This window comes from Triturus cristatus, chromosome 4_1 (genome assembly GCF_964204655.1).
Source record: "Triturus cristatus chromosome 4_1, aTriCri1.1, whole genome shotgun sequence".
Taxonomy (NCBI): domain Eukaryota; kingdom Metazoa; phylum Chordata; class Amphibia; order Caudata; family Salamandridae; genus Triturus; species Triturus cristatus.
In genome coordinates this window covers 218598953-218626841 of record NC_140585.1, presented here as the reverse complement: position 1 = coordinate 218626841, position 27889 = coordinate 218598953, and the positions used below count along the sequence as shown (strand labels likewise).

At 45.9% G+C, this 27889-nt stretch overlaps 1 protein-coding gene across 1 annotated transcript in view; it reads left to right on the top strand.

The window, feature by feature from the left end:
• OSBP (oxysterol binding protein) overlaps positions 1-27889 on the top strand; it is a 465191-nt gene that overhangs the window by 301251 nt on the left and 136051 nt on the right. Inside the window, exons 7-8 of the mRNA XM_085651892.1 lie at positions 16514-16645; positions 22960-23205. Coding sequence (XP_085508018.1) covers positions 16514-16645; positions 22960-23205 — 378 coding nt within the window. The remainder of the gene's footprint in view (positions 1-16513; positions 16646-22959; positions 23206-27889) is intronic.

The window sequence follows — 27889 nt, the reverse complement described above, 5'->3', positions numbered from 1 at the left end:
GGTTGCCAAGCTACAAGGTGAAGTGGATAAAAGCCACACAAGCATTTGCTCTCTGAGTGATGTTGTGTTCCATCTTGACCTATCATGTATTGTGTACTTTATTGCCTGTACTGCTGTCTGTTATTTCAGAATTGAAAAATAGAGGTTTTAAAAAAAAGTTAGCTGCGACTAAGAGCAAGTTTAAGGTTTTTGACAATTAGTGGGCTAAGTCATCTTAGGGCAGCACCACTTTTTCTGCACCTACTAACATAGGCTATTATAATGAATGGGCCCCCCGGCAGTCTTTGGTTTTAGGTTTTAGTTGTAAATCATTCTGCTTGCAAAACTTAAGGAATACATTAAAGTCTGCATGCAGGCTATTAGAAGTGCTTGCGACAAACTCTGATAAAATCTACTGCTTCATTAGACAACAACTCGGCAATCATAGGTGGAGTCAACTCAAGTGGGCCCTATGTATTACAGACAAAGTGGTCAGTAAAGGCGACTTGTACCCTTGCTAAAGTTTCATGAATTTGATATTCTTCACTCATGCGCATCTCCAGGAAAAATAAAAAAATGTGTACCAGTTACCTTCAATTACAGTATTGACATACACACAAACACAGAGGAAGAGTGATTACTTTTAGAGGATGGTGGATTGAATGGCTGCCTAATAGAATTGACTTTTATCCAACTTAAAGCAACTTCAAAATTGGAAGTGACATTTGTTGCGACAGCCTACATTTCTGGAGAATTTAACATGGGTGTAGGAAAATAGGATCTGCTTTTATGGTTACCCCCACTTTTTGCCTGGTGCTAAGCTGTTATTGACTAGTCTGACTGTGTTCCTGTTAATCAGGACTGAAGTCAGTCTGTTTTCCCCCTTAAATTGTTATGTTCAGTACATCCCAGATAGGATACTTGGGTTCCCTTATCAGTCCCTTTTTTGTAGTACTAAGGCACCCAGCGCATAGGTACCCCAGAGGTCCCCCGTGGGCTGAAGCATGCATTATGCTACCCATGGTAGACCATTCAAAATTGACCTACAGGCCTGCCATTGCAGCCTGTGTAAGCTGGTACTAGCACCACTTACTAAAGATATAGGTTTCCTATAACTAGGGTCACTGTACCTAAAACCTATAAGTCACCCGTATAGTGTGCTTGCTTCTAAGAGAAAGGGTGCACCTGCACGAGCAGGACACCCCTACAGCCTACAGAGTCCATTCTCCCGGGCTGTCAGCGAAGCAGCCATATACTATTAAGAGAGGCACCGCGTAATTACGCGATAACCATCTCAAAACTGTCTGCAACAAATCCTATCATGTTTGGTATCAAACAGATTGGAATCATACCCCCACACCGTAAACAAAGTGGGAGGTATGATTCCAAGCAGTGGAAGAGCGCTCCGTTAGGCTCTCATTGTACCTCGTACCAGCCTTCTTGACCCGTACAGTACAAAATGGTTGCTGCCGACCAGCGACACGTTTCTGCCCTACTGCTGCTGAGCCAAGCTCGAGCAGGGGAAGGCAGAACAATAGGCATCCTGTCACAGGGACCACCTCCCAGACAGGATTTAGTGCATTGGGGCCTGGTGTGTGCGCTTGCCAGTGCCACTCAGTCTGCATGTGGGGGCACATTTGGTGTCCATATGTGTAGTCCAGTACAAACCAGCTCTGGGAGCCGTTGGCACCCCCTCTGGCGCGAAACGGGACAAAGGACATGGGAGTAACCTCTTACCTGTCCAGACCCTCCCCTGGGAGGACCCCCTGAATCATCCCAACCTTTTCCTGAGGGTACTTAAGGGCTTACCTGTGGGTGGGTCCCTAGATTTGCCGTGGGCCAAGATTGAGATCAGACACCACTTCTTCTACCATCTGGGCCCTCTGGACGTGGCTGGACTTGGTTTGGGCTCAACTTTGTCTCCCTTCCAGTCTGCTGCATCTTCTGTGCCTGTGTACCATACAGGAAACTTTCAAGGCCTGTGTGCCTCAAAGACACCTGAAGAAATCTCCCTTGGAGTGAAGGAGTCACTCCCCTGTGTTCGCAGGCACCCCAACTAAGTTTACCGGTCTGCTGATCCAGAGGTCCTCCGGGATCGGTAAGGTTCTGCAATACAGGTGGTGCTTTTCCACAGCTCCCGAGGCCTGCCCAGCACTCTCACCAAGTTTGAGGCAAGTATCCCTCGTTGGGGTTGCAATAACTGAACCCCTGTGCACTGCGTCAACTTGCAGTTGCAAAGGCTTGTTGGGTTCCTTCCTAGAAGACCTTCGGGCTCCAAGTAGTCCCAACTTCGAGCACCTCCAGTGACCAGAATCTTCAGCAACACCGCATCGTGTGCATCATGGCCTCTATCTTTTGGTGAGCTGCTTGAGGTCCTCTCGCAACTCCAGTGCCTCCGACCTGTAGGTTTATTTGAGGGTCACCATTGTTTCTTTTGGGCTCCTCTGATTGCTTAGTCCTGCCCTGACTCCCCTGCTTGTGGTTAGTCCCCTGGACCTTGCTGGTCCCTAGGTTGCTCCTTCTTCAATTCCTGCGTTGGGTGCATTTGCTAGACACTGACCCCTCAGGTCTCAATATCCTTTGTCGGACTGCTCATGCACAGCTTCCGGTCTTTCTCAGCATCGCCTGGTCCTCACAGCTGCAGAGTCATGGTCATCGTCACCCATCCTGCAAAACATGACATCGGAAGGCATTCGCCTTCCAAGTCTCCTGTTCACTCCTGAGTGATATAGTCTCTGTCCCCTCTGCTTACAGGTACCTCTCATCTAAAATCCATCGTCTGATTCTACTGGACACTTTCTCCTTCTTCAGCAGCAGCACTTTCCTGAAGTCCTCCATTGGGTTTGACTGCGGTTTCCGCGGCCACTTCACACCTATGCACCCAGCTTCCCTGGTGTAGGTAAGGTTGGTACTAGGGTACCCACGAGTGGGGTGGCTCTCTAACCTTCTGTCTTCCACAGGGTTTCTTCAGGATCCACTGGGAAGGGTCCTTAATCTTTAAAATGCCAACCGTGACTTACACATAGAGTTGTACGGAGCTCGCGGTTGTGTTCCCACACTGCACACGCTCTCTGTGGGATCCCTATCTAATCACCTTGGGTGGTTCCTTGGGTCCCCAGCACTTCTATGTCCTCTCGACACTGTCTTGACCCGAGTCGTGGCTCTTATACCACTTTCTCACTATATGGTTTGGTGCTCTCCTGGGGTCCACTGTGTATTCTAATGGTTGTCTGGACAAGTGCAAGGTGCCCACTTACATTAGTGAGCATCATATACCAGGCCAGTTTCTCAGAATCAGCACGGGGGTGATATGCTTCTGAGAAGTTTTCTTTTTTTTTTCTTTCAGAAGAGGACCTTAACATAGATACCCCTGCGTGTCTGTAGGTGGCGTCGGTCAACTCCATGTTTGTCGTTGACGTCATGGTCGCCGGAATGACATTGTGGCGTCTACTTAGACACCGCCCCTGCGCGCTGATGTCAGTTCTTCCTTTTTCTGAACCAGCCAGCGCAGATCTGGAGAGAGCAGTACCTCAAGTCACTTTTTGATTCCCTTTTTGCGTCTTTTTGTCGATTTCTTTTTGAGACGTTACGACTCCTGGTGCAGAGATGTCACCTCTGTGGACCGGCTTCAAGCCTTGTGGCCCCTGCCACCAGCTGATGTCGGCAACGTACCCCCATCTAGTGTGCCTCTCGTGCCTGAAATGCGACCACGACCCAAAGTCATGCTCTGACTGCCAGTCTTTGCGGGAGCGTCCTGAAAGCTTCTGGAGGCCTGGCAGTCTGCTCCTTTCGAAGTCCCGGTCGAGAGGGAGGTCGCGGGACCAGTTGCAGAGCCATCACCACCACTGTTCATCAAAGTCTTCGTCTCCGGGTAAGTCGAAGCACAAAAAGAAGGTGAAGAAGCACCGTTGCTCTTCGTGTTCTCCCCATTCGTCGGCCGACGCGACGTTGGATGCTGATGGTAGTTTTCCGGCTCCGCCCATGGAGCCTGTCTGGTCGGCTCTGAGCTTCCCTCCCTTTTCGGGAGCCGGAGCGACCCCTGCCCAAATTCGTAGTTTTTACAAAGCCCTCCATTCTATTTTTGGGCAGGCCGACTCCGCCTGTGTGCCTTCGGGCCCCACGGACTTGGCTGGGGGCTCTAGGCCTTGATCCGGATCAGCGTCTGTCGACCTTGACACCTCCTCCGACGCCGAATCGATTGGCGTCACCTCTGCCCCCTCTGACGGCAGTTGTGTCCCCAACTGACGTCGACCTTGGCCTCCCCCTCAACGTGGACACAGAGCCGGACCAACGTTGCCTAACGCCGGGATCGGTACTTTGGTACCCCTGTTCTCCCCTGATGTTCCCTATCACGCTGAGTGGCTACCAGAGGTGGGTGAGGAGGACTGGGAGGGATCTGTGGACCCTCTGGCAGACCAGTTGGAAGGACCTGACTGGAGAGAGAAGTTGGGTGAGGCCAGTGGTCTGGACACTTCTCCAGACCTTGGCATGCTTTCTCCCCCTACCGTGGCTACGGAGGTGGGTGCATCATATGCAGTGGTGTTGCGTAGGGCGGCTAAGGCCCTCGACCTTGAGCTTCCTACGGTGGCAGTTAGGACTATCCTCCTGACAGAGGTGCTTCAACCGGCAGCGGCCTCTTCGGAGCCCCTGCTGCTCTTCAGTGAGGCCCTCATGGACATCATTTTGGGCACTTGGTCCAAGCCCAACACTGGGGCTCCTGTGGATAGGATGATTGCCCAACGCCACGTCCCAGCCCCGTGTGACCCCATTTTCCTCTCCCAACACGCCACCCCTGAAAGCTTGGTGGTCCAAGCCTCCACTTCCAACGGCTCATTCCCAACCGCACCAGCTGATAGGGAATCCAAGAAGCTGGTCCATCTTGGGAAGAAAATGTTTTTTTCCTCCAGCTTAGTTCTGCGGTCAGTGAACACCGCATGTCTCTTGGGCCATTACTCCCATGCTGTGTGGGACACGGTCACGCAGGTGCTGCCTCAGTGCCGGGAGGAGGCCCGAGCTGTGCTCTTTCGTGCAGTGGCCGAAGGGAGAAACGCAGTGAAGTTTGCCACACGGTATGGGCTGGACACCGCCGGCTCGCTAGGCAGGACAATTTCAACGTCCGTAGCCCTACGACGCTACGCCTGGCTGAGGTCCGCTGGCTTTTTGGGTGATGTCCAAGCTACACTTTTGGACATGCCCTTTGATGGCCGTCGCTTGTTTGGTGACAAAGAATGACCCTGAGGCTACTGGGGCTCATGGCCTCTTGCATCCTGCTAGTAAACTATGCCATGTGGCAGAGATCAGAGGCCACTGGTCTCAGTCGGAGTCAGGGCTCCACCTCAACCTTCTGGAGGTTTGGGCGATACGTCTTGCACTGAAGGCATTCCTTCCTTCTGTCATAGGGAGAGTAGTGCAAGTGTTCACGGACAACACCACCGCCATGTGGTACTGCAACAAACAGGGCAGTGTGGGTCGTGGACACTATGTCAGGAGGCACTTCGTCTCTGGAAGTGGCTGGATTATCAGGGCATGTCCCTGGTGGTTCGACACCTGGCAGGTTCTCCGAACGCCAATGCAGACGAACTCAGCTTCCTGTGAATGATGGATCACGAATGGCGTCTTCACTCGTAGGTGGTGCAAGGTCTCTTTCAGCAGTGGGGAAAGCCTTGGTTAGATCTGTTGGCCACCGAAGAGAACGCGCAATGTGAGCAGTTCTGCGCGTTGGAATTTCCAAGGTGGCACTTGCTCGGCAAAGCTTCTCGTCGCGAGTGGAGTTGCGGTCTTCTATACGCCTTTTCACCTATACCACTTCTAACCTAAGTGCTGAAGAAGATCAAGCACGACCGGGCCCAAGTCATTCTTGTGGTCCCGGACGGGGCACGAAAAGTCTGGTATCCCAAGCTCTTGCACATTGCCATCGATCCTTCGATCAGACTGCCCCTGCGGGAGGATCTTCTGTCGCAGCAGCAGGCGACGGTCCTCCACCCGAACCTGTCCAGCCTCCACCTCCTTGCTTGGAGATTTAGCGGCTACAGTTGACAGCTTTTGACCTTCCTCCGGAAGTCTGTAACGTTATCTTGGCAGCCAGGTGTCCCTCCACCAAAACGGTATACGCTTGTAGATGGAACAAGTTTGTGGCATAGTGCGCAGCAAAGGCTGTGGATCCTCTTCTGCTCCCTTTCAGAGGTTCTCCTCTTCATTCTTTCTTTGGCCCAGCAGGGCTCTGCTATGGGCACTCTAAAAGGCTGTCTTTCGGCCATTTTGGCCTTTCTTCAGCTTCCTGACGAGCCTTCTCTTTTCTAGTCCCCTATTGTAAATCGCTTCCTTAAGGGCATTTCTCACGTGTATCCTCCAATTCCCTTCGTAATACCTCAGTGGGACTTGAACCTGGTTCTGACCTATCTTATGTGCGCTCCTTTCGATCCGCTACCTAACTGTCCTCTCAGACTTCTGACACTTAAAACTGCCTTTCTGGTCACCATCACCTCTGCTCGCAGGGTGAGTGAGCCTCAGGCCCTTTCTTCGAAACTTCCTTTCCTGGAAATTCATCCGGACAAAGTAATCTATCGTACTAGGCCTTCTTTCCTTCCCAAAGGGGTTACCTCTTTCCATATAGGACAGACCATCACTTTGCCCACCTTCTTCCCTCCCCCGCATCCTTCTAAAGAGGAGAGGTTCCACCGTCTGGATCCAGAATGTGCGCTTTCCTTTTATCTGGATCGCACAAGACAATTCCAGGTGAATGACCAGCTCTTTGTTGGCTACCTGGGTGCCAAGAAATGTCGGGCCGTGCACAAACGAACAATCTCTTGATGGGTCGTTCTTTGCATCAAAATCTGCTACTCCTTAGCGAAAAAGGAACCGCCAGTGGAGTTGCGTGCCCATTCCACCACGGAGACGGCAGCCACTACTGCCATGGAATGTGGAGTCCCCCTTCATGCCATCCGCCAGGCAGCTACGTGGGCTTCATTTCACACGTTTACCAAACACTACTGCCTGGACAGCCAACTCCGTAGAGACAGCTCCTTTGGCTGTTCAGTTCTCCAGGACTTTCTTTTGTGGACTTGGTTCGCAGACCCACCTCCAGGCTTGGTATTGCTGGGGTATCTATTCTAAGGTGAGGAATCGATAAACAATTGTTTCTTTCAGATGAACAAGCTACTTACCTTCGGTAAAAATATATCTGTAAGAGACATAGATTAGTAATGGACTCCTCACAGCCCCACACATCCTCCCTGTTCTGCGAACTAACTTCTAGGGTAAGAGACTTCCCTTCAGAGCCCTAGTTTTGTGCACCAGTGTTCAATGTCTTGCATGGCTCTGCGCTTCTGGCGTTCAATGTTGTGTAAAGAACTGACGTCAGCGCGCAGGGGCGCTGTCTAAGTAGATACCGCGACGTCCTTCCGGTGACCGACGCGCAGGGGCACTGCTGAAGAAAAATTATCCGTATCCAATCCAACACCAGGGGGTGATTCTAAGGTGAGGAATCCATGACTAATCTATGTCTCGAACAGATATATCGTTACCGAAGGTAAGTAACTTGTTCTTCTAGACACTAACAGTAAGGACTGGGTTAGTGTGCTATCCTGAGACAGAAAATCAGATGGACCGCAACCACCCTACAACCCATTGAGCATTACTTGAGTGGAATGTGTTCTAGGTAATGATCAGAGCTGCAACATCTCACAATGATAGGCAGTGGAACCCCAGCCTTCTTTCGTCATAGAAGGGCATGCTCAGGATCAATAGGAAACCAAGACTACACTTTCACGATTAATTTAAAATCTAAATCTTATTGTAGTGTGCAAGGTATGAATAATAACTGTCACAAAAACATGCAAACTAATGGCAAAACTACTAATCAGGAAGCTACATGATAACTAATATAGTAACATTGTGATTATATCATTAAGCTTCTTTATATTAATATCTCCAACCCCACCTTCCCCTTGGTTAACTAAGCTAAACTTAGCACCATAAATGGCCTTCTTCGAGTTTCAAGAATGATTCTCACCTGCATACCTCCTCTGAACAATAAAACCAGTGTTCAGCAAAGAATTTACATCTGCTTTTATTGTCTGGGTCTGCATGCAGGCAGATAAACCCACAGAGTGAAGGTAGGGTGTGCCTTCCTAATAGCCTTCAGCAAAAGAATGTGAAGAGGCATAGCTTACTTGCAGCATCAGCCTTCTGAACTTGTGCCGCAACAGATTAATTCCTTTTCAGTGCAGAGGACATAATGGCAGCCGAGTCTATTCGCATCAGCAGGGAAGGTATTCTTCCAACTCCTTCTCCGCTGTTGCAGCGGCTTCCAAGTCACTTTGAGTTGCCCTCACAAACCCACAACCACCTGGTAGAGGTCAAGAAAGAACATTTTCTTCAAAGCTGAAAAGCCATCATATAACACAATGGAACTCCTGCATCTAAACAGAAGAAAATTGAAAACAAAGTAACCTAGCTGAGACGGCGTATTCCTTTTAAAGGATGATTTCCCTCACCCACCATAGGTGGCATGCTTCATCAACTGATACCTCCTCGCACCATGATGCTTACTCACGGTGCAGGTTACAACCCCCTCCCTGACGGGGAGGAGCATAGCGAATGTTTTCCATGCGAGTACTTCATATATCAAGACAGGCTCACACACAATACACCTGTAAGCAACTGTTACCCGCAATCGTCGGGTGTCGTGCCTCAGCTCTGGCCCTGGCGTGGGACTCAGGGTACTCTCTAGCCTATAGATTATTATAAGAGAGAGTAAGAAAGACAAATGAATAGAAAGGTAAATAACTCTGGGTACTTCAGACCATGGGAGGTATAGAGAGGCAAATTGCCAAAGAGATGCAATTATATCAAGATTGATATAAAGATGTAAAAATGTGGAAACCATCATGGCCACATTTATGTATCTGCTTTAGTGTAATTGTCTAGGGGAGCTGAAAAAAGCATATTGGGTTCACCCTTGTGCGGTGTGTCAATAGATGTTATAATGATATTAGAGGCACCCTTAATCAAACAACCAAGAAACTATGGAGCAGTCTTAAGTATAATCGCCAAATTGCAAGAATAATTGCCAAGCAAGCCCCTGTAAATGTAATGTTTGTCACAATACCAATCTGTTCATAGTACAATGGTAAATGAAGCATCTGGTACAAATGCGTATTGAAAGGTTTGAGTGTGTGTAAAATGGCATGTGTGTGTGTAAAATGTGACTTTGAAAAATTCACTTTTTTGCATTTTGTAAAGTTTTCGCAAATTACAATCAACTTTAAGTTGATGGTAATTTGCGTTTCTTAAAATAGAAATTGCTATTTTTTTTAATTGCATTTAGGGAATCACAATTTGCGATTCCCTAAATGCAATTGCAATTTATGTAATCACAAATTTTGTGATTACTTAAATAGCTGTTTTTGCATTTGGGATGATGCATCCCAAATGCAAAAATATGGTCGCAGAGGGACAGATTCTGCGAATCTGCCCCTTTGCGAGCGCAAAAAGCAATGATGCACGTGCCCCTTAATGTCTTGCAAAGGAGATGAAACCTACAAATAAGCCCAACGACCTGGAGTAAGTGGCCTTGTGTCTGTCAAGCTATCTGTGACATGGCAAACACAAGACAGGTTACAATCCCCCAAAAATATGGTGCGCGAGGGGCTATGGAAAATTAGCTGGATTGTAAAGATTTGACGGGTTCAACTCAGAAGAGGAACCCTTTGCTTGCCTCTGAACGAGTAGAATTCAGCCACTTCTGACGCAAGGTGCGAGGACACAAGCTGGGGCGGTAAAGGCTGTTCTTATAGTAGTGATTCAAACACCGGTGGCGCATCTAATCATGTGATCACAAGGAATGTTGGGAAATGCAGTTGTCCAAATCTGGCCTCGTATACAATACGCTTCTGCTATGCGGTGACGAGTAGTTGGATGTCATTCACCAGAGCAAATGGTTATTAATTAAAACCATTTAGCACAAAACGATTTATATGACCAAACGGTGCCTACAAACCAAACATCCCTAAGGCTAACTGTAACTGTGGAATTCTTACATGGTGTGTACAAAAATATATTTAAAAAATGTATTTAAAAACAGGTCAGTTCAGATAGAACTATAACTTGTAGTAGAGTAAAACACACTCTCAAGGATGCTGTTACATTGAGGTTAGTGATTAGGTTAATTGGTGATCGATGATAAGATTCTAGAATTAGACAATATAGCCAACTCTACTTGTCATGGCCTTTGAAGCAGTAGAACCAGTGAAAAAAGTGGAAACCCAGGAAGAACATATGTGTATATGTGCCTTTAGTAAAAAGGGGACTTGTGCAGTATAAGTTCTTAATGGAAAGTCACCCTAAATGTACAGAGTTCAATTTTAGGATTCTCATTGTTGAGCACATCACTTTGGTAATGTAATCTATAGATCCATTTCTGGTCTCTAAAAGAGATATTGCAAAATGTTATTGACTGCAAGTGCTATGTTGGGTTTGTCTAGGACTGTCTACTGTAATTTGTCTGCTGAATGTCCTTTCTCAATAAAATGATTGGTCAATTTAGTGGCCTGTTTCCTACATCTAATCGTACTTTTATGTTCAGGAATGCAAGTTTTCATTTTGCGTGTTGTCATACCAACACACTGGAGCCCACACGGCCACGTAATGAAGTAGACTAGTCGCTCTGTCACAATTTGTGGCTGCTTCGGCTCCCAAGGAGCATTGGTCCCAATGTCAATGTGGGTGGGCCATTTGGGACCACAAGGAAAATGTTCTTGTCCTGGCAGTAAACCCAAGTGTGTCTTGTCTTTTAGCAACTTTTGTCATTGGTCTTGTGTGTACCAGCTTGTCCTTTAGATTACAGCTGTGTTTGAATGCAAATAAAGCATGTCAAATGGACTTATTCCCTTTATTCATGATATGCCAATATTTGCATATTGATTTCAAGTTTGAGAAGCTGCAGAAGGTATTGACACTCACCGATCTCCCTATTGGTGTCTTCGGAGGCCTAAGATCAAGGAGTGCTTTCCAGTTTTTATTTCCGCATTTCTTCGCATGTGTTTGAATGAGCGGGGAAGGGTGCTGTCTCTCTAGCAATTGAGTGGACAGAGTATTGGCATGTTCTTGTACTTCTGGACATTGGAGCAGTTGCTCAGAAGCTGCAAAAACTGCCCAAAAGGAAGATTGCCTTTGAGTGACTTGGGATAGTAGCTATTATAAGACAGTAGAGGGTTGCGTGCCATAGGTTTCTTGTACAGTTCAGTTTCTAGAGACCCGGATGCTCGATATATAAGTAGATCCAGAATCGGGAGTCTCTCTTTTCTGTACTCACAGGTGAACCTCAAAAGGGATTGACTGAATTCAGCCACTGATGGAAAGAGATGATGGAGGTTACATCACCATGCCAGATGACAAAAATATCCTCAGTGTACCACTTCCATAGGCATTTTTGGGAGCGATATGGGTTCCCAGGTGCAGGGACATGTTCTGTATGTAGTGTTATAATTGGGGAGTTAAGGCCTGCTAATCTCTAAATTTGCTCTAGCCCTCCTTTTGTGTTTCGGCTGAAAATCCATCATATCAGACTAATGGGTTTTGCAAATCATTTGCTGGGGCTACCGCCCTATCTTTCAATTCTTCCCTACCTTGTCTTCACACCACACCAGAGGGTATTTTGGTAGATCACACTGTCATTTTGATGCAAGAAACCTCCTGCTGGCCAAAGGCATCATTGATGGTGTGCGGGATTATGAGAAGGCCAAGGGCTGCTGTTCATGTTACTACTTCATGTCAAAGAAAGACTGAGGCCTCAAGCCTATATTGGACAATGAATGTCTTTGTGAGGAAACATTTTCTTATGTCTCTCTGGAAGATTCTTTTAAAGCCAATCTTGCTTGCAAATCTGGATCTTCTTTTGATCCCTGTCTCCCTTCGGTCCTACAGACCTTAGCAATAGCAATTAATCCCATCATTAATGGGATCATTAATTCATCTTTAGCTACAGCTGATGTTCCAAATGACTGGAAACTTGCTGCTGTTAAGCCTCTTCATAAAAAGGCATTAGCTGACCCGACCACCCTTTCCAATTTACGGCCAATCTCCCTGCTCCCGGCTCTATCCAAAATGACTGAGAAGTTCGCAAATTACCAACTTACGAGCTTCTTGGAAGAAAACAATATTCTGCATCCTAATCAGTCAGGGTTTCGGTCTAATCACTCTACCGAATCTGCCCTGCTGTTTACAGCAGAGACCCTTCGGATGGCCTTGGACCAGGGAAAGAAGGCTGTACTAATCCTACTCGACCTGTCGGCAGCCTTTGATACGGTGTCACATAACATCCTTGTGAACCGTTTGGCTGCCGCAGGAGTAGGCGGGGTGGTTTTGGCTTGGCTAAAAAATTTCCTTACAGATAGACGACAAACTACAGTGCTAGGTGGTTTTCAATCGGAGGCTAAGCCCCTTAGCTCTGGAGTTCCTCAGGGATCAAGCCTAAGCCCTTTACTCTTCAATCTGTATATGGTCCCCCTGATAACACTGATCACAAGCTTTCAGATCAGTACTATCTCGTATGCTGATGATACTCAGCTTATTTTAGTACTGGACAGTGAGCAGTCGGGTACCGTGGAAAATCATAAAGAGTGCCTAGCAGCTATATTTCACTGGATGTCTGACAATCATCTTAAATGCAATGCTGGCAAAACGGAAACCATCCCTTTTGGAAAACAAAATTTGTTTTCTCCAACAACTTGCTGGCCTGATGACGCAGAAGCTCCCCCTATGACCATTACCTCTGCTCGAAATCTGGGCATTAAGTTTGATTGCCAGTTATCCTTCAAACAACAAGCGCTGACTGTAGCTGGTTCATGCTTCCATATAATAAAAACTTTAAGGAAGTTTTTTGATCTCCTTCCCTTGCCAGCTAGGAAAACAGTCGCAGTTGCTTTGATTGCCTCCAGGCTGGACTATTGTAATAGTCTATATGCTGGAGCCAATAAATCAGTATTACACAGGCTACAAATGGTCCAACATGCTGCGGCTCGTTTAGTACTACGCTGGCCTCGTAAGTCATCAGCATCAGCAGTACTGAATGCGCTTCATTGGCTCCCTATCGGTAAAAGGATTCTTTTCAAGATCCTTTTACTTACCTTTAGGGCCTTTTATCATCAAGGTCCTAAATATTTATGCAATGGCTTTAAACGTTACCATCCGGCACGTTGTCTAAGATCTTCAGGTCTGAATTTGCTTACAATCCCTAGATTCAGGCTAGCCACAAAAGGTGGCAAATCTCTTTTTGTTTTGGGCGCTAAGGCCTGGAATAAGCTTCCTTTCTTTATACGATCCCTGTCTCAGGAGACTCAGTTTAGGAAGGCTTTGAAGACATGGGTTTTCTCCCTTACCGATGCAGCTTGCTTAGCAATGGTGTAGTTATTAGTGTTTAGCGTGAAATTTGTCTGCCTCCCCCAACCATTCCATCTGGTTGGCTTAGCGCCAAGATACTCCTTGGAGTGGTAGCCGCGCTTTATAAATTCACCTTTACATTACATTACAGGAAAGGCAACGCCAGAATGCTCACTCTGGTTTGAAACCTTTCTACTGTATTACTGAAAACTGGATGGTGTCCTGCAGTCCCACAGACATGGTCTGCTGTACAAAGTGGGCTTAGAACACTTCCAATTTGCCTGTGGCCTTACCTTGATCCCTCATGACAGTGATATCAGCCTATATTTGGTTGTCCTGGATACATGTATTTACCTTGATTGATGACTGGCTGCTCAAGGCATGCCTGCCACAGTCAGTCGCAGACCACCTCAGACAATGTTATTCCATCTCCTTATGATTCTCCAGCAATGAGACTACTTCCACCTGAGCTCTGCGCAGAGGATTCTCTTCATTGTGTCTGTCCTGAACACAGTGGCTCTCGAACCCTTTCTACCGTTTTAGCGAGCATGGGACATTCAAGCTATGATCCTGACATTTCAGACTATCCCGTGCCTTGGTCAGGATGGTTCTGAAACTTCTGAAACTCCTGGCTCGTCCCAAATGGTGACATGCAGACCATTTAGTATGGTGCTAAACAAGCACTAGTCTGACCTTCAGCAAGCCACTCAATCTTCCCCATCAAGTCAGTCTTTGTGATAGCTAAGTACTTTCTGGGTTGGGGAGGTAGAGATCAGAGACCTCTGTTCTCTGATGAAGAGCCAGCTCCCTATCATTCTTCTGGAATTATAGGTGATGTGCCTGGTTCTGAAATCTTTCCTGATGTCCTTGAAGGGGAAGTTGATTCAGATCATCATGGACAACATGACGGCCATGTGGTACTGTAACAAGCAATATCAAGTGGGGTCTTGGATCCTCTGTCAGCGGGCCCTGCACCTTTGGAAATGGTTGGACCAGCAGAGCATCTTTGTTAGTCAACCATCTTGTGGGATCCTTGTATGCCAGAGCAGAACTGAGGAGGCGTTCGCTTGTGGATAATTAGTGCCCTCTCCTGGCTATATCTGTTCCAAAGTGTCAAAGCTTCTGCAAACTGGACTTTCCTCCAAGAATGTAATTAGAAGATGCATTCAGCCTGAAATGGGACACAGGACTGCTGTATGCGTTTTTGCTACTACCTCTTCTATCCCGAGGTGTGAGAAAATTCAGGACATACCAGACCAAAGTCCTTTTAATAGCCTTTGACTGGGCCAGGAGAGTGTGGTATCCAGAGTCTGAGCATTTATTCTCTGCTCTGGCTATTCCTTTGGGAAGACATCCTTATTCAGCAACAGAGCATGGTCCTGCTCCCGAACCTACTCAAACTATGCCTTCATGAGTGTTGTGATTGAACAGCGAAGGTTGCTCTTTTTTACTTGTTAGTTGAAAAGCATCTGGATGCAAAAATTATATTTAAGTCCATCTATGCTGGGAGAAGTTTGTGGCCTGCTCTGGGGTCCGCAATCTCGATTTCCTTGCAGCCCAAACTTTCTCATGTCTTGTTTGTGTTGTTGTTTGCCCAGCAGAGCCGTGCAGTGAGCATGGTTAAAAGTTATTTGTCAATCCTTCAGGCTGTATTTTGTTTGCCTGATCAGCCCACTCTTAAGCTCATTTTTTTGGGAGTCGTTTTCTTGAGGGCATGACACGTGTCACTAACCCCCCACCCTGCACAAAAGTTGCTTATCATACCACAGTGGGATTTGATTCGGATCTTGACATTTATTATGTGAGCTAATGCACAGCTGCTCTCTGCTACTCCTCACATTTAAAACTGCCTTCCTTATCACCATTTTATGAGCGTGTCTTGTGTGGGACCTGCAGTCACTTCCAGTGCGACCTCCACACACCCACATTTTCTTCTGAAAAATTGCCCCTGAGTACTCCGAAAACCTTTCCGCTCAAGGTATTGTCACCTTTTTACTTCAGCCAATCATTCACTTTGCTTGTGTTCTCTGCTCCACCATACCTTTTGAAAAACAAAAAGAGGCTAGAGTTGGAGCTTCTATTTTGACTATACAAGAGGTCGAGTGGATGATCGGCTCTATGTAGGTTCTTCTGGGGCAAAGGAAGGGAAGAGATTGTAAAAGAGGATGCTATCAAGACGCCTCATTCTCTGCATTAAAATGTGCATGCACTGGCTTAGAAGCAACCCCCAGAAGGCCTGCTAGCTCACTCCACAAGAGGCCAGGCTGCTGCTTACCACAGCATTGGTTATGGGGACGCTGGTGGAAATCTTCCAGGCTGTGACGTGGGTGTCGGTACACAATTTCACAAAGCACTATTGTCTTAACAACCATGTCTAATGTGAGGCCTATTTTGTTTGCTTGGTTCTAAGAGATTTTCTGATCAGAGTCCTCTCCTCAAACCTTCCAGCATTGGCATGTATTGCTGTGGTATCTATTGTAAAGGCGAGAAAATCTGTGGGAAGAAAGATCCAATAGAGTTACAAGTTACTTACCTCTGTAATGCTTTCTTGTGAATAATGAGCATTCCTTCCTACAAGCAAGATTCACCTTTGACACAACTATTCCTTCCATTGTGAGAGTGCTTGACTATTTCATTTTCAGCTGAGCAGAATTTAAAAGGGCACACATCTTGTGTGCTTTAAAATAGTCTTGCTCTGGATATTGGAACAGCCTTTGAGCACTGTACAATTTGCAAGATTTTTTTTTTTATTGCTTTCAGTTTTCAAAAAAATGGCTGAATAGAGAGCTGACTACTGCTCCCAATAGGGTGTTAAGAGAAATTAGGCAGGCCACACATACTGCAAGGCTCCTTGTTTTGGATCACAGTCTAAAGGTTTGTTTAAAGTTGGTTTGTGTTGCGAGTAGCTTGTTAGTAGCAGATTTCATTTTTACAATTCTATAAAACAAAAGCTGTAGTAGAAAGCGATCTATAATAAGCTGCTTGGAGTGGAATTGAACTTTTTCTTTTTAGAGCTGCATAACTTGAGGAAACTAAAGGTGATTTGAGGTAGCAGCCATAGGCTTACAAATTATTGTTTAAATGTCAGTAGTCTAGTATGTGCATCAGTGTAAAAATGTATAAAGTATATTATTCATCCGCTCTTTTTCCACAGTACAAACCCCTGCAAGATGATATGAAGAAAGAGAAGCGGACTCGGATCCCTCAAAAGCCCAATTACAGTTTGAACCTATGGAGCATAATGAAGAACTGCATTGGAAAGGAGCTATCCAAGATCCCTATGCCGGTGAGTCATTTTTCTGAGGCACGTAATCTGTAGCATATAGAAATACAGTGCCTCCATGTCTAGATCAATTTTTGGTTCCATATAGACAAATGAAGATTTCCATCAACCATGGTACATATGGTCTAACCTTTGTTTGTGTTTATCTGGTTTGAAGGCACACTTTGTTCTGATGTATGCCTGCAGTCACAAATTGATGGGGAACAGCAGCGATGAGACTGAGGACTAGTTTGTTTTTTTCACTAGCAACATACATGTAGAGGATTCCACAGGCCCAGTACATCTGTAGTGGCGACAGTTGTGGAGAATAGAATTGTCATTTTGTGTTCTGGACGTTCACATGCTGTGTTTTAGAATTTCTTGCAGCACAACATTTTCTGACAAGCTTCTGCATTATATTTCCCTTATTGTTTTATTTCCTGTTTTGGACCTAAAGTCATTCGGATTTGTAGAAGATTGTTGTGCTTTACATGCTCCAGCACCCTTTTTCCTATGTGTTTTCAGGAGTAGTTAATGGTTGGAAATTATCCACTTGTTTTACATTTTTCCTTTCTGAGACTTAAAATTATGTGATTTAGGGGCAGCTGAAGTTTCCTACGAGAGGGGTATGTTTATCATGCTTTTCGTATTGCTGTGAAATTTGTGGAAAATGGCAATGCTGGGCAGGGTTCCATGTGTAAATGTGATGATTTTGAGTTCATATTTAGGGGTGTTCCTACATCCTTTACTAGGGTAATGAAGACAATTAAATGATCCTATTCTAGGCAGAGAAGGGGAATCTATTGGCCCATGAGGCATCACTAAATAACTATAACCGGGATGAGAAAGGAAATAGAGGGGAACGGAAGAATATAGGAGGATGGGTAGAAAAAAAGTGGGAAGAGTGGTGGTGACTGAGTAGGATCTCAGAAGTTTGTTGTGAGGGGATGGAGGGAAATTAGAGCTGTATTCTGTATAGTCATCAGCCCTCTACCTAATCAGGATCTCGATCAGTGTGGGTCAAGCGCAGGACTCCACGGTATGTGGGGCACGTCAGTTCTCGAAATTCCTCCGAGAGATAGTGGATACAAGGCATCCACGTCTTGTCAAAGGATGGTAGCATTTGTCTCGCCTCTGCCAACACCTTTTCTAGCCCCAATAGATCCCACAATTTGTGGAGCCAGGTCCTGAATGTCGGGATCATATCTGAACCCCATTATGCAAGTAGAAGCTGTTTTGCAAGTCCCAGCGCTAAGGTGATAGTTCGCCCTTTAGTGGACCTTAAGGGATATGTCAATGGGTTCAGAATCCCCAGTAGGATGTAGCTGGGGAAATGGGGAATTACTGCCTTCTATATCACGTCTACAGCATCCAGCACTTCCTACCCAAAGGATATGATTTTAGGACACTGCCATATGAGTTTGTGTGCCTGTCTGTCCGCATTGCCATCAGCATGTGCTGTCCGCACCTACTTTCCAGCGTGCAATTTTTCCGGGGTGTAATACCTATAATGTGAAATTTTAAGGAAGATTTCCTTACTAGATGTGCTGCGTGCTGAGGCAATCATCCGATGGAAGATGTCCCACCATTCTCCATTTATAAAAGTGCGTTCGCACTCCTCTTCCTATCTGTGTTGTGTTGACGTTTTAGGTAACTTCTGTGGTGTGCCGAGGAAAGCGTATATTTCAGACAGTAAACATTAGTCGGAGGATCGTGCAATGAGCCACTTCTCGAATGGTGTGAGGTGTCTACTGGCGTTTGGGCGGATCGATGGTTAGGATACCCATTGGCGTAGAGTTATGTATTGCTGTGAGCCTTGGATGAGAGGCCATAAGCCTCTTGTAGCTGAGAAAATCAATTACACCATCAACGCCAAAAAAGATCTCCCACCCTTTTATAGTTGGCCTCCTGCCACTCGTTGGATTAGGCACCCTGCAGTGTGGGGTGGAATTCTGGATTCCCCAGCAATGGGGTCTAGGGAAAAATGGGAGTCGACAGTCTCTTCTGCGTTTGTACCTTGTCCAACACCCCTTTAGTGGCACAGAGTATGGGGAAGCTATATACTCCTGGTGGTCGATGTACCTTTGATCGCCACTGTACCTTCCAAATATGCATGCCCGCCACTGCTTGACCAATAAAGTACTAATGTTTTTCAGTACGGTAGCTGGACCTCTCCACCATGTACCGCAGTTGTGCTGCGTGGTAATAGCACACTAAGTGGGGGACTCCCAGCCCTCCAGCCGGCTGGCGTAAATATGCCTGTGCCTTTGCTATCCTCTCCTTTCTCCCATCCCAACGGAACTCCCAAATAAGATTCTGCTGTTTATCCAATGCCTATGGAGGGGGCTGGAGCGGCAGTGTCTGCATGAACTACAGCACCTTCGGTAAGAGCGTCATCTTTAAGGTGCCAAGCGACCCAATCATGAGAGTCCATATCCCTTCCATTTAGACAATAAGTACGGACAGTCCTCACTAATGCAGCATAGTTACATCCACTGTTGCGGGAGGAGTGTGGTGTATTGGCAGCCCTAAGTATTTGAACCCCTGCGTGGCCCAGGTGAATGGAAATCCCGCTTCCAGAGAGGCCCTGGCCGCTTTAAGGATTTTGAGATTGAATAGCGATTATTTTTGAAGGTTGGCTTTAAATCCAGAGTCTCCTCCAGAAATCTCAAGGTCCCACATGACTGCAGTCAGAGACACATACAGGTTCGTTAAAGTGACTAGAATGTCATAAAACGTTAGTTTGTGGGACCGGTCCCACATGGCAACACTGAAGATCTGCGGATGACCATGGGTCCGTTCAGTGAAATGCTCCACATATAAGGCAAACAATAACTGTGACTGAGGGCAGCCCTGACGGTTACCTCTCACCATAATAAAGGGTCGGGACAGGATTCTGTTAACCCTCACCATTTCCCTGGGGAAGGCATAGCTGCTCTAGATCCACTGGCAATTTCGTGGGCCAAGACCAAAATACACCAATACCGCTTGAAGGTATGGCCAGTGGACTCAATTAAAAGCCATCTCTGTATCTATAGTATGGAGAAGGGCCAGAGTGTGGGACGTTGAGTCTTATCTAGGAGGTGACAGTCGTCTGGTGTTATCTCTGCAGCTCCTCTCTGTTATAAATCCTGTCTGATCAGGGTCCACCAAGCCCTGCATAAAGGGGGCTAATCTATCGGCCAAGATGCCCGTAAAGATCTTGGTGTCTACATTCAACTAGGAAATAGGGCGGTACGAGGAGCAGCACTGTGGATCTTTCCCCAACTTTGGGATGACAGTGATCGTGGCCAGTTGCATTGTAGGTGTTAAGCAACCCAAAGAGCTAAAAGCATTATAAAGCCTGGCTAGGAGGGTCCCAAATGCTTTATAAAAATCTGCTCTGAACCCATCATGACCCGGAGCTTTACAAGTCTACAGGCGCTGTATTGCCATAAGGACCTCATTGAGGGTTATGTCCCTATTCCAACTGTCAACATCCGAGCCTGGGGGATCGACTCGAAGTACGTCTCCATGCAGTCAGCATCAAGACTCTCTGCGGAATATGAGTTAGTATAGAAAGATTCAAACTCCCAAGCGATCAGCTCTTCCTGATTGGGTCAGTGTACCATTGGACCGCAGCAACACATCTAACATCTGGTGAATAGCCTGAGAGCAGAAACGTGGTCTAAAAGATGTCCTGCTTTGTTCCTTCCCGCATAGTACTTTTGCTTGACACGTAACGAGCATGTTATGCCCTATCCATGTCAATGGCTTTTAACTATTTACAGCCGTAGTAATCTGACGCCGGGATACCAGCGAACCTATTTGTTTACAAGTCTCAAGCTCTTTAACTGTCGCCTAAGGCTACACCCTTTTATTAAGTTGTGCTGCTATGGTAATGAATTGTACCCTCTTCACATCTTTTAGTGTGTCCCATAGTAACATGATAGGATGATCCGGTGTGTCATTTGTGGCTAGAAAACTGTTTAACATGTCATTAATGTCTGCTAGCGTACTGTTATAAGTGAGAAGTTTGGCGTTGAGACACCAAGTGTGAAGGGGCAGAGAAGTGCCAAGTGTTGTGAACCGCAGGGTAATAGGTGAGGGGTCAGATAAGTCAGCCATCCCCAGGTCTACTGCGGACGTAGCCCCTGTGATGTGCGCAGTGAGGTGAGGAAATAGTCATGTTTGGTGCACTGCCGAGAAAAAAGTGAAGTCTTGGATATTTGAGTGTGTCGCCATATATCCAACAGCCCCACTTCGAAGAGCCATTGTTTAAAATCTGTGATTAAGGCCCTGGCCTGCCCCTGTCTGGGTAGACCTATCTGGGACATGTTTTAAGGGGCTGTGTAAATCGGGGGGCACAGTATTTGCTGCAGGTTCAATAGTAGCATTTGATTTACCAACCCTGGGTATATAGTCTACCACTTAACACTGTTGTAAGGACTAATAAGTAAATTTAATATGCCAATCGGGTGTAAGCCAATTTTACCATGTTATAGGGAGTGAGGTTTGCCACCGGTTAGCAGTGACAAAGTACGTAGTCCTAAAGCCAACAAAACTGAAGTCAGAAAAATAGGAGGGGTGAAGGCAAAAAGCTTAGGGGAGGACAAGCCTAAGGTTGACTGTTCCAACACAACCTCTGTTACTTGCTTTGCTAATGTTATACTATATAGACTATCCATGTTTCTAACCTGCATCTGATAGTTTTGTAAGAGTGTGGAGTAGCCAGTTGCATAATTTCTAAGAGGACTTTGGAGTCCACACTTTGAAAGGAAAAAGCAATAAAACAAGGAGACACATTACATGGGGCAACTTAGGAGCACTACAATCTACTTTTGGAATCATTGCAGAAAAAAAGAAAGATTTGGAGTACAGACAATTAGATGTTCTTATTACTTGTGAAAGACAGACAAGACAGAAGAATGGTCATCCACATGCCAGGAACATCTGTAACATGCCAATAGGGGTGGATAAAAGTACTATGTCACAGGGCAGATTTACCTCTGAAAGGATGGTAGTGCATGTTGAGATTCAGTCACATCGTACAAGTCTCCAAAGATTAGAGAAGTGAATAATATATCGGGATAACCTCTGGGAATCTGAATGAGCAGAGTCCGAATACTTCAGATGTTTTTGTTGGATCTAAATAGGCAATAATGTTGGTGTGCAGTCAGCCACGTCTGATAAATCTGATTGATTCTTCCCACACTATTGCATTACGTGATGAAAATAAAGTCTAGAACTTTTACAAAGAAAAAATGCCATACGCATAGAAACCTTATGCCTACTGTTGGCCTAGTAACTTTATTCCTGAAGGAGTGGGTCTGCTAACAGTTTATTTTAATTTCAAAAGCAGTACAAGTGTGAGCAAAGGTTTTCTGCTCCCAGATATCGGTCTCAATGCTTATGAGTAATCAAGCTTGGTGATGAAGAAATCATTTGAAGCAAGGATAAAGGTTAAAGATTTGTGTTTTCTGTGGAGGTACAGTGTGTGTAAGGTAAAATAAAATTAGGTCCATTTGGTGTAGGAAGCGCATGTGAACCACAGACATGCTAGTATGTTGGGGTTGATAACAGAAGCGCAGATTGAAAAGGGGGCTTTTTATGTTTTATCATTTATAATAGTAGCAATCTGGATAAGCTAAATTACTCTTGCCATACGTTTTATTGAAACGAAAGTAACCCTGCTCATACACAGAGTTTCTGTTGCGCTTTTCTGTGATAAACAAAGGCTGAGGAAAGGCATTGATTGCCTCTATGCACCAAAACTGATTGAGACAACAAACACCAATATTGGGGTGGTTCTAGCCTGATGGGACAATTAAGATGAGCATGCACTTTAGTTATGTCCTGGCTGGAAAGGGGGTCTTCTCTCGTACTTTACAATGGCTTTTGAGGCTTGCCAGTTTAGGCGCCGGCCATATGGGTTGACTCAAGCATTACTGTTGTCCGGAGGGCAACAGTAAGGCTCTTGGGAAGGATGGATTCTGTTAACTTTTTCTTATTTTATTAGAGGGCCCCAAGGTGGTGGGGAAGATGGGGAGGAGAATGCATGTGTACACATTATACTATGGTAATCCAGTGGCTCTCAATTGACCATACACAGGAGAAAAATTTAAGGTGAAAATAGAAGGAGAAAAATATAAGGTGAAAAATGTTTTGTAATTAGGAAACACATAGTTCAAACACATTGTGTATTTGCCTGATTCATGTAACAAATAGTATACGTAGACTGGAATAAACATGCGGAATTTCATTAATATAATTGTGCTACATACAACTGTTAACAATTTGGTCCATGTCACCTCTTTCTGTTTGCTGGTTCTCACTGATCTTTTGTTTTCTCGCTTCAGGTAAACTTCAACGAGCCTCTATCCATGCTACAGAGATTGACTGAAGACCTAGAGTATCATGAGCTTCTGGATCGTGGAGCCAAGTGCGAAAGCTCTCTAGAGCAGCTCTGCTATGTTGCAGCCTTTACAGTCTCCTCTTACTCCACCACTGTCTTCCGCACCAGCAAGCCTTTCAACCCTCTTTTGGGGGAGACCTTTGAGCTGGACCGGCTGGAGGACAGTGGCTATCGGTCGCTCTGTGAACAGGTGAGTCCTTATCTTGCTTTTTACTAGGGTCTCACAGCTGACCGTTTTGGGTTGAGGAGAGTACAGTGAGCAAAGATGCAGTCTGATAGTAATACTTCTTTATCTTTACACTGGCTATCTTACTTTCTACAGTACATACACCATGGTAAAAATTAGAAATTAGTGTAGGAGGTACAGACAGCATGCTGTGGCAGCATGAAACACTGTACGTCAACTTTTAGAGGTGCCAAGTAAGTTTATAAGCTGCAGACAGAGCAATTGTGTTTGAAATACCTACATGGATCATAAGACACGGGAAGTCATTCATTGTAATTTCCTCACTAATAGTCCTAAATGTAGAATAATTCCCATCAGTCTCCGTGGCACCCGACTCTGACTGGATAACTGGAACACTCTAGGGAGGTTTTCTCTTTTTTTGATTTTTGAGTCATCAAATTCTCTAACTGTATGCTTCATTCGGCATCTTCTCTATTCTACCATCAAAAGTAATTCATTTTTCTCACATTTGTGAAGATTTGGCTTTCACAATGGCTTTATGTTTTTTAAGTGCCCTCCCTGTAGGAGGAAGAAGACTGCAACAGGTCCACGCTCTTTATATGGTTTGTGTACCAATCTCTACATTCTATTTCCAGTTGTAAATTCTGTCAGAAAATCACAAGAAGAGTGATAAAAGAGAGACAGTGTCAATCCACCTGAGAGGGCAGTTGGAAGATCTGAAGGATCAGTGGGTGCAGGAAAAAAAAAACAGGACAGAAAGCAGGCTCCTTCTATTATAACCTTGCATTCTCCAAGGAAGGACTCCAGAGAACGGAAATCCAAGGGGAAAATGGGACACAGGTGACATTGTCACCATTCTAGACATTCCCTGTGATCACTAGTCAATGATGAGACTGACTTCAGCATCAACGTGTGTGCTTGTGTGAGATGGATCCACGACAGGTTTGACATTGATGGAGAGATTGATTTTGAAGAGATCGCTATTGCAACATTGCACGTCAACTTTGATATAAAACTTGAGCCAAATAAACACCAAGACATGCTGCAGTTGCTCCTTTATCTGGATCTTTTGCCGGAAAATTGTCTCCTTAACCATTATGGTTGCCAGCTTTGTTTAGAAAAAATACCTACCATGCTCAATGTCCTTGTTCTCAACCTTTGACTTACAATGTAATACATTTCATATGCCATTGGAGTGCACACACAGACTCGTAGATGCACACAGACTCGTAACAGCACAGGAGGATGCCGATGACCGGTGGGGTATGCCTGGGTGCTTGGGGAGGGTATTGGCTGGGGATCTCCCCTCCTGGCCATCCCCTACCCTCAGGGTTTTGCTGTGGTTGCCTGTCCTCTTGAACCACCTCCCTAGCGATGACGGAGATGCATGAGCCTTGCTTCTCCCGGCGGGGGTTCAACTGCGGTGAGTACTGTGGCGCTGCTGAGCAGTGTCCCCGAGCTTGTTTTGCTTCTTGAGTTTTGGGGCGGCGCACCCTCCTGGTCCCCGCTGCTGCCTCCACCTCTCCGGGGCGGTTACCTGGCGCCCAAATCTAACTTCCCCTGTCTTGGCAGCATTCTGAATGGCGATGCTGGAGCCCCCGGAGTGTGTACGTCGACGACCCACTTTGTGATCGGCATTGTCCTGCCCTCCTCCCTCCGTGGTCATGTGGCTGCCTCCCCCATTCGACCCTGCGTGAAGCCTTCGAGTCTGCTGCCTTGTGGTTTTCGTGTTGGATTTTTGTGTGTTCCGCCATTTTGGGTTGATGCTGTCGGTTCCCATGGCCTGGGTCCTCCATCTTGGCGGTTTCGACCTATCCTCATTGTTGCTGGACTGCTCCTTGTTCACCTGTCTGTTCTTTTCCTCCAGTCCCACCCCACCCCCACTTTGGTCTCCTACTCCCCTCCCATCGTATACTATCACCGATTCACGGGATGTTTGATTGTTGGTTCCTAGCCGGTTTGTGTGTCTTTTACTGTGACTGTTTTGTAAGTACTTTCCCTCTTACCGGTCTGCCTGACCTCATTATGCATTCCTTACCCCTTTTTACCATTTCCCACCCTACCTTCCATGCCCCATTTGACGTGTGTCTTGGCTATGCTATGCGCTAATAACCCATGTTATTGTCTGTTCACTGTTTTTCTCCCATGTTATACTTGGCGCCTGTAACTGATGTAATTTTGTAACTTGGAACTCGCTGATCCTCATGTAAAGTGTTCTGATACCTCCGGGTCTAGCCAGCGTTATAGAAAACTCTGAAAATAAATAAAGGAGGACATTAACCTGTTGTAGCCCCAGGGCATCATGATAATCTTTGTCAGGAAGCGTACCTAACTTTCTCTGACCTTTCACATTAAAGCACACTCTTCCTTTCTCATTCATTTAGGATTGTACCATTTACCTCTAGTCACACTCAGTTTCAAAACTACCTCGGAAACGTAAAGAGAATATTGATAAACTTGGGCCAGCATTCATCATCTTTCAAAATTGATGTCACTGCTGCTAATTATATATAAAAGCTTAGGCACCCCAGCACAACTAAATATATGGTTTAACAGACAGATGTTGACTTTGATCCTATGATTATGGGTTTGAATCCCGACTTGTAACTTGAATCTGTTGAATCCTCGCAAATCTCCAATTATTCAAAGATATAAATTTACTGGCACCTACCACACCAATTTTCCCACTACCTGAAAATGCTGACTTTCTGTAACCTATGAATGTGACCATCTCAGATGGACTTTGAGTTACTGGCTCCCTGCTATTGTGGCAGTAAGAGCTGTGCTCCTCTACGTGGGGCTTATCTGAGGTCTTTGATATACCTTCCTGCCTGCAGTCATTGAGGTTCATTGCCATCTATGGCCACAGAGGTTGTTAATGTCCGTGCCCATTATTCATTTCTTCCTGTTTTATGGTATTTGGCAGCGTAGGGGGCTTGGTATTATTTTTTGTGTGTGTCTTTATGGATAATTCTGGGTTTAATGTCCATGGATGTTTCATCTATGACAATGTTTGCATACACAAAAATCGAATCTGTTTACTTTGCTGGTTAAGTTTTAATCTTTTCCTTGAGGGGAGTCTCTCCCCAGTTGTTCTCTGGTCACCATTCAGGTTCTTTTCAACACATACCTTTCCTGTAGCAAAATGATATCCTGGAAGAAGGACCATGCAGTTTGCACGATGTATCTTTGTGACTCCCATATCGTTAAGCTTTGTGACATTTGTCAGAATATGCAATCTACTAGAAGGTTCGAGGGTCTTCCTCCCTGCACAAGGAAACTTACTGGAATTGGCCAGCTTCCAGACAAGCATTCCACGGCAGGAAAGACTTCCCACGTTCCCTCTACATTCTCGCATGTTCCAGCCTTTATCTTGACGAAGCTCACGAAAGCCTTCCAGGGTACATTAAACAATCTCTCACACTTCAGGCTAGGATAAAATAAAACACCAAAGTCAATTAAAATAATAGTAGTCAAAGGTCATCACAGGGTGTCAGACCATAAGAGGTCCTCTAGCACTACACACCTGATTCCCTCTCAGAAGCTCCTTTTCATCGGGGTGGGTCTGGACACGGCGCAGTGTCGGGCTTATCCTCAAGAACAGCGAGTCCGGGATATTCGGGCTATGATTCCGATCTTTCAACCTCTATCCCGGGTTTTGATCAGAATTACCTTGAGGTTGCTGGGACTCATGGCCTCCTGCATCCTGCCGGTGGATCATGCCAGGTGGCATATGCGGGCTCTGCATTGGGACCTGAAGGTCCAGTGGACACAGTATCAGGGGAATCTTTCGGATTGCGTCCCGATCTCCTAGGGCTCTGCACACCAATTGTACTGGTGGCTAACGAACCAGGATTGGGTCAATAGCAGATCGCTCTCCCTTCCGCAACCAGAGTTCACAGTGGTGAGAGATGCATCACTTCTGGGGGGGCGGCCACATTTGTGAGGCGGAGATCAGATGCCTCTGGTCTCCGGCGGAGTCTGTGCTCCACATCAACCTTCTGGAGCTCTGGGTAATTTGTCTTGCATTAAAGGCATTCCTTCCTTCTGTCAGAGGGAGAGTAGTGCAGGTGTTCACGCACAACACCACCGCCATGTGGTATTGCAGCAAACAGGGCGAGATCGTGAACGCCAGGACGGAGGAAACTCAGACGTCTGTGCATGATGGACCACGAATGGCGTCTTCACTCAGAGGTGGTGCAATGTCTCTTTCAGCAGTGGGGAGAGCTTTGGTTAGATCTATTCGCCACCGTAGTGCAGGTGGTATCTGGGTCTGAAGTACGATTCCACAGCCTGTGAGTCTTGTGCCTGGGTTCAGCTAAAAGCCATCAGAGAGCTTGAACCAGAGTTATTTTTGGCCAAGGACCACAGAGGGAAGCTTTCCCACATGTGTCACTTGCCTGGAATCAATCTACTAAGAAGTCTTCTCATTAAAAAAAGAAAATGACATCGAAGGAGGGATCATCTTCTTCCTTGAGGAAATTTTCCTGCTCCCAGGATTGTTCGGACTCACATAGACATAGAAATCTCCCTTGTTGTGTAACAATTTCCAGCTCTGCAAAACGTGAGACTGGGTCTAATGGCCAATTCACACAGGTTCATAAGGTGAGGAATCTGCAGAATGATGTATCCATCTGAAGTAGTAGTTACTTACCTTCAGTAAGTGGATACACAGTCTTCCGCAAAT